General features: G+C 37.3%; 1 protein-coding gene across 1 annotated transcript; it reads left to right on the plus strand.

Moving 5' to 3' along the window:
• Positions 1-5,224: 5,224 nt before the first annotated feature.
• LOC135594872 (mavicyanin-like) lies at positions 5,225-5,948 on the plus strand. The gene is made up of 2 exons (XM_065085377.1): positions 5,225-5,461; positions 5,549-5,948. The coding sequence occupies exons 1-2, from the start codon at positions 5,278-5,280 to the stop codon at positions 5,902-5,904; spliced, it is 540 nt and encodes a 179-aa protein (XP_064941449.1). The 5' UTR covers positions 5,225-5,277; the 3' UTR covers positions 5,905-5,948.
• Positions 5,949-6,834: the final 886 nt, after the last annotated feature.

Here is a 6,834-nt window from a genome sequence, read left to right on the forward strand (position 1 = left end):
AATTCACCCCCACCTCTCCCCCCACCCCCACACCCCCCCCGGTCTTAGTGCCGCTCTTGATCCTAACAATTGGTATCAAAGTAAGGTTCACTCTCATTTGGTTTAAAACCCAAGAGAGATGGCATTTACTAGCAACCAAGAGGTTCATTCAATTACATATTCGTCCATGTTCAATAGGACGTATTACACATATTAGAAGACTAGAATGAGGATCTTCCTAATTTCAATAGATTTTAAATTATAGAATATTATTGAAAATGGGTTTCAAAAGTCTTCTCTTCCAATGAACAATTGGAATGAGTTAAAGAAGAAGACTTTCGCTTTAAACGCTAAGACTATGAATACTTTGTTTTGTGTTTTAGATAAAAACGAGTTCAATCGTGTGTCTATTTGTGAAACCACTTTTGTATTTGGCACACTCTCGAAGTAACTCGTAAAGACACTAGTAGAGTGAAGGAGTCAAAAATTAATCTTTTAGTGCATATTTATGAGTTGTTTCCAATGAAACCGAGTGAGACCATTGGAGACATGTACACCCGATTTACGGATGTTGTCAATGGTCTAAAAGGACTTGGTAAAGGTTTTTCGAATTTTGAACTTGTTAATAAAATTTTAAGATCCCTTCCAAAGAGTTGGGACCCTAAAGTCACGGTCATTCAAGAAGCCAAAGATTTAAATAAATTTCCTCTCTAAGAACTAATCGGATCACTAATAACCTATGAGATTACTTATAATGCTCATGAAGAGTTTGAGAACAACCTTCCAAAGAACAAAAAGGATATGTCACTAAGAACTCAAGAAGACCACTTGAAAGAAAATTCAAGTGATGAGGACCTTGATGATGACTTGGCACTCTTTACAAGAAAGTTTAAAAAATTCATAAAAAGAAATAAATTTAGAAATGATACAAAAAATGAATTTAAACCTAAGATAGAACAAGTGATATGCTATGAATGCAAGAAGTCGGGACGCTTCAAGAGTGAATGTCCCCAAGCAAAGAGGAAGCAACCGAAGAAGAAGAAGGCTCTTAAAGCAACTTGGGATGACTCAAGTGCATCCGAAGACGAGGAACCAACCAACACCGAGCAAGTTGCTCACTATGCGCTAATAGCTATTAGAGATGAGGTGAGTAGTTCCTTTGATGCAAATTTATCCTTTGATGAACTATTAAATGCTTTTCATGATTTATTTGATGAATATAAATTAATTAGTAAAAAATATAAATTGTTGAAAAAAGAGCATGCTTCTCTTGTTAGTAATTTTGATAAATTAAAAGTTGAGCACAATGATAGTTTAGTTGTACGTACGAAATGTGATGAACTAGAAATACTTCAAAAGGAAAACTTGCTACTGAAAGAAACCTTAGAAAAATTTGAGGTTGGTAGCAAGTCCTTGAACATGATCATTACTAACAAGGGTCATATTTTTTAGGCACCCAAGATTAAATAGGTACCTAAAAATCATCCTTTTTTGTAGAAATGTTTACCATCACAAGCTAGGAGCAAAAGATGGTACCTTGATAGTAGGTGCTCAAGGCATATGACCAAAGATTCATCTCAATTCTCTAAGCTCATTAGCCTAGACGAAAGATATATTACATTCGGAGACAAAAACAAGGGTAAAATCATTGGCAAAGGAACCATAGATAACAAATCTAACCTTTTTATTGAAGATATTTTGTTGGTTGATGGCTTAAAGTACAATCTTTTGAGCATTAATCAATTATGTGATAAAAGATATATTGTTAGATTTGAATCTAATGCTTGTATTATAGAAAAACTACACAAAAACACATATATGATTGTCCTAAAATAAAATAATATATACATTATCAACATTGATGATATTTGTAATGGATCTACGAGTCTACTTTTAGATGAAGCAAGCTTTGTCCAAATCAGAATTCGGTGCAGAGACTCATAAGTAAGACAAGACAGAAAAATTAGTATATCAAAAACTTTCAGGTTCACAATTTCATATCTAAATGAGATAGGTTTCTGATTAGTAAAAATAAATTAGGTTTTTAATTTAATTTTATATATCCTTGACTTAGGGAATGACTCAAAAGAAGAGAATGATTGTAATTCTCTAGCCTTATAACACTTATAGCTTAATCTTGGTAGTGTAGAAGGTCCCAAATAATGATATTTTTAAAGGTAATAAGATAACATAAATGATGATCTTCTATAGGGTCTTAGTCCTTTTCTAACTTATCATTATTTCAATCTAAGGGGATTAGGGGAAACAAGTCTTTTGTGGTGGTAAAGTGGATTTGCCTGGATGATGCATGAACAAAATTGAATGTAAATGTATACTTCTTTTTAGCAAATAAATGAGAAGGGTCTTGGTTTTCTCGTACCGGATCTTGTCTCCTTCAAGGATAGATTTATTAAAGGAAGAAGAAGTCTTTACAATGAACTGACTACCACTATTAAGAAGGGGTTAGATGCTTACTAAAGAGAGAGGAGTTGATTAAATTATGGTGGAATTCGACGTTGAACTAAGTGATACAAATTTTGGAGAAAAGGATAGTGCCTCTTTGAAAACCTAGTTAATGATTTATTTCACATTCTTACTTATTTGTCTTAGGTAACATTTTCTTATCTATTTTAGAAGAATAACTCTAATACCTCCACTAAGTAGACTTATAAGTGTTTGATAAGTATACTACTATTGATTTCAATCTAAGTATTTTAATTAGTGGTTTGGATCAAACATAGTTAATAAATCAATTATCCCATTGGATCGTAACATTTAAATGTTATACCCAAATTTTTACGTTATTTTGATAATTTTATAACTAAATCTATGTTAAAATTAATAAAAGATATTTTGATAAATAGATACTCCTCCTAATTATGTTAAGAATATATATTTTGATTAAAAGTGAATGTCGAGATTTAATAGAAATCCTAATTAGATTAGGATTGCAAATCAAGCCATGTTAATTAAATTAGGGCTCCTAATAGATTTGGGTTAGGGATCTTTGGAGAGATAGATACCCATCATATAAATATATCATGATCCTTTTTCTCCCAAGTTGTCAAGGGAGTGAGGTCGACGATGGAGATGATGCTGACGAGGGAGAGAGAAAAAAGGGCATGGATATCACCTTTGTTGATAGGGATCTTCGTTTGTTTACACTTATATTTCTTTGATTAATAACTTATCTTTACATCAATTAAATTGACTGTTCAATTGATTTATTCATCTTTCATGATCCATAAACTTGTAATTGGATCGAGATGTATGTGATCCTTTCTTATGATATAAAAAGAGAATTAAAGATGGTTGAGGTTCCTGTTGTGGATCAACTCATCAAGGACTAATATTGACGTACTCACCGACATGCCGTAGATCATAAGAAACCAGCCCACTCCAGGGCTACGTATTAGATCTTGTGAGATTGCTGCAGCCAACCCTATGACCACCACGGGTTGGCGGGCTCTCGGGCTGCAGCAACTGTCGGCTGCCACGAGCCGTAGTTGCTATAACTTATGTCTTACAGTGACACTATGGTTTCGGTCACCATAGTAACGTCCACACTATGATTGCAGCTACAAACCATAGTTACATCGTACAGCCACACAATGCAATTCGGTGCATACCCTGCAGGCGGCAGCACGATTGGTTCCAAGGGTGTTGTTGCACACTGCAGATTGTGTTTACTGCATAGCATCACCTTAGATTAGACAATTGATCTCTTTGTATGGAATTATGTAACACCGTACCCATCCTTTATAAGCACAGTAACAGTGCATGACACAATCCAGAACGCACCAGAACACATAATCCCTTGCAAACATGACCGCGTACGTGGACTGTTAGAACGCATGGTTGCTGCTAGCATGCAACCTGCTACACGTCGGGCGTCCCTCACCCGGCTTGATGTGCAAGTTTATTAGGCTGCTGCCATGCCAACCCTCTTTCTCTGCAACCTATGATTCCCATAGAAATAGTATTTACATGGTTCGGGACCTAAAGCTTGGTCCCACTTTTCTATGTGATCCAATAATTAGAGTATGCATTAGTAAACCTCTTTCATGATTGAATCTTGCTGGAGAGAAACTATCATATATAAGATTATAATGCATGACTAAGTATAGAACGTGTTTAAGGGTTATAAATGACTAGGTAATCTCCTGGCTTCCCTTATAACTACAACCACCATGTTGCCGTAAGTCACAGTAGCAGCATTAACGACCTAAGCACCTTGAAATTAGTTGAGTTCATGCCACCGCATGTTGCTTTGTGCATTAGAGCTGTTTGTCCTATACTTAATAATGATAATACCACTACAGTCAGGTGTCACGTGACCCAACATTTATGCACAGGCTTAAGTTCAAATGCAAGCCAAGACAAGCTTAGGCCTGCAGGTTTAGGCACATGAGCAAGACTTAGTACTCTCATTGCACTTGAACATACGTTCCATTTGCATGTCTTTTAACTATACATAAGAGTGCATGAGTAATACTATTTGGCTTCGCGCACAATAATAATTGACGAGTCCAACATTATATATCCTCGTATAAGTTGCACTTTACACTGCATGTAGATCAGACGACCAACTTGGCCTCACAGAACCAAGTAGTTACCTATTTGACATAATTTTTCACATATGGATTAGTAACTATTTGTTATTTGTTAATGTTATATCACTTGAGGTGCACCATCCTGAATAGGTTTGTCACGCGACGTGTGGACTTGACCAGGACAAAGAATTTAGACTTGTGATCCACACCTAGCACGGGGCTTATCTGCTTAAGATATAACATGTACTGTTATGTGATAATACTAATTTACGTACATATGGCAGCTTAAGCCACTACTTACCTAAAGCACCTGCCTTAATAACCAGTAAAAGAACTTTTAGTATAGATGGGTCCCGTTCATGATTGTTAGACTTGGTCAATGCCACCGCGTCCTCCACACGCGACGTGTTCGGCCATGATTAGACTCGTTCAACGACACGTAGTCACAAACAAAACTCCGGCATTCTCTCTCGCTCTCTCTCTCTCTCTCTCTCTCTCTCACTCAAACATCGAATCTTAACACGTACATGTACTCACCTGTTTGAATCAATCACGTCATACACCCCACTCCCCCTCGAGACTGCATGCTCGATCCAATCCAACGAACATTAACTACCCATTACTTTCTCTCTCTATACTTGCCTCCTTTTAAAGGTCTTCTTTGTTGCTACAGCACTTTCACCTGAAGAGCGTCCACGAGTCCAACACGAGCAGGTCGAGATTTTGTGACCTTCCAGTCTCATCAATGGCTGCTGCTTCTCACCTCTTCTTCTTCTTCCTTTCGGTTTCGCTTCTTCTCTCCTCCACCTTATCGGCTTACGAGTTCCGTGTTGGAGGACCGAAAGGTTGGACGAAACCCACGGGAGATGAGTTGGAGAACTACAACCACTGGGCGACGAAGAACCGCTTCCATATTGGAGATTCCTTGTGTAAGCTTTCTCTCTCATTATATAGTATTAAGATCGTTTTGCTGGCACGAATAACATTCGATAGTTCATTTCTTGATGAGCTGTCAGATTTCAAGTATGAGAACGACTCGGTGCTAGTGGTGGACAAGAACGCGTACAAAGAATGCGACACGAAGGCGCCACTCCTCAAGTTCGTAGGCGGCAACACGACGTTCACGTTCGACCGCCACGGCTACTTCTACTTCATCAGTGGCGAACCAGGCAACTGCAAGGCAGGGGAGAGGTTGATCATTCGCGTGATGGTGCACTGGGAAGTGGTCATCTCAGGAGATGCTCCATCTCCTCAGCCAGGCCACAGTGGCAGCTCCATCTCCAGCGCAGCCGTGGGTTTTGCTACTTCCTTCAAGAACACCGTGTTCGTGGCAGCTCTTGGATCTGCTTTCGCTATATCTCAGTTTGTCTAGATTAAGCTTATGTTCATTTATTTGTTGATCTTTAGGGACCTTAGAGTTGGATGCTTCTGTCTTCTGTTTTAAGATTTGGACAGCTTTAAGTTTGAATTACGCTAAATGATTATTCCATATATAAAAAACAACATAGTAATTTACTTTATCAAGCAATGTTATAGTATGGTATATCATCCTGGTAGTGCATTACCATAGAGGAGATGTTCCTATTAATATGTAATTACTATTACACGCTATTTCAATCAAAGAAGCAGTGAAGATGGAGAATAAAATTCAACGGGAAGGTGCGTCCCACTGTACACACTGAGAACCTATATTGTAGGCTCTGATCCATGCGAGACCCAATTCATATCGGCTTGCAAGGCATAGACATGAAGAAAGCAAACGGATAGTAGAAGGTAAGGAAACATCGAATAAAATATCGTTCGAATTGAACAGGACAAGCAAAAAAACACTGCTGGTTGTGGTTGTGGCAATGCCAACGACTACAAGTCTCGTGTCAGATCTGAACAAGGACGGAAGCATGCATTAATTCTTCTTCGTAGCTCAGCTGCAGTCTCCGGTCTTCCTCCTCCACCATGTCTTTGCCTCAGGCAACGCAACCGTCCGGCGATCACCAGAGAGTCCCCCACATCACCTATTAGAATTTTTTTTTTCTAGATCAAATTTTCTGTATATATTGAGGACCTATTTAGAAACTTAAATGTGAAAAAAATATTATATGGATGCATTATAATTTGTTAGAAATAAAAAATAAAAAAACACACATTTTAGATGCTAAAAAATTCATAAAAATACAAAAAACAATGACATATTTTAATAAGTGTCATATTTATAGCTTTCCTCAAAATTTGAGATTATTTTTAGAATATTTTTATATTTTTTTCTTAATAATATACATCATCTATTAGGAAAAAGTTTTGCTCC

This window comes from Musa acuminata, chromosome BXJ1-10 (assembly GCF_036884655.1).
Source record: "Musa acuminata AAA Group cultivar baxijiao chromosome BXJ1-10, Cavendish_Baxijiao_AAA, whole genome shotgun sequence".
Classification (NCBI taxonomy): domain Eukaryota; kingdom Viridiplantae; phylum Streptophyta; class Magnoliopsida; order Zingiberales; family Musaceae; genus Musa; species Musa acuminata.

What these genes read in the sequence shown, in the direction of transcription:
- LOC135594872 (XM_065085377.1), top strand. Translation starts at nt 5,278, where the DNA reads ATGGCTGCTGCTTCTCACCTCTTCTTCTTCTTCCTTTCGGTTTCGCTT. An exon ending in CCATATTGGAGATTCCTTGT is followed by an intron (nt 5,462 to 5,548) that starts GTAAGCTTTCTC and finishes ATGAGCTGTCAG; the next exon opens with ATTTCAAGTATGAGAACGAC.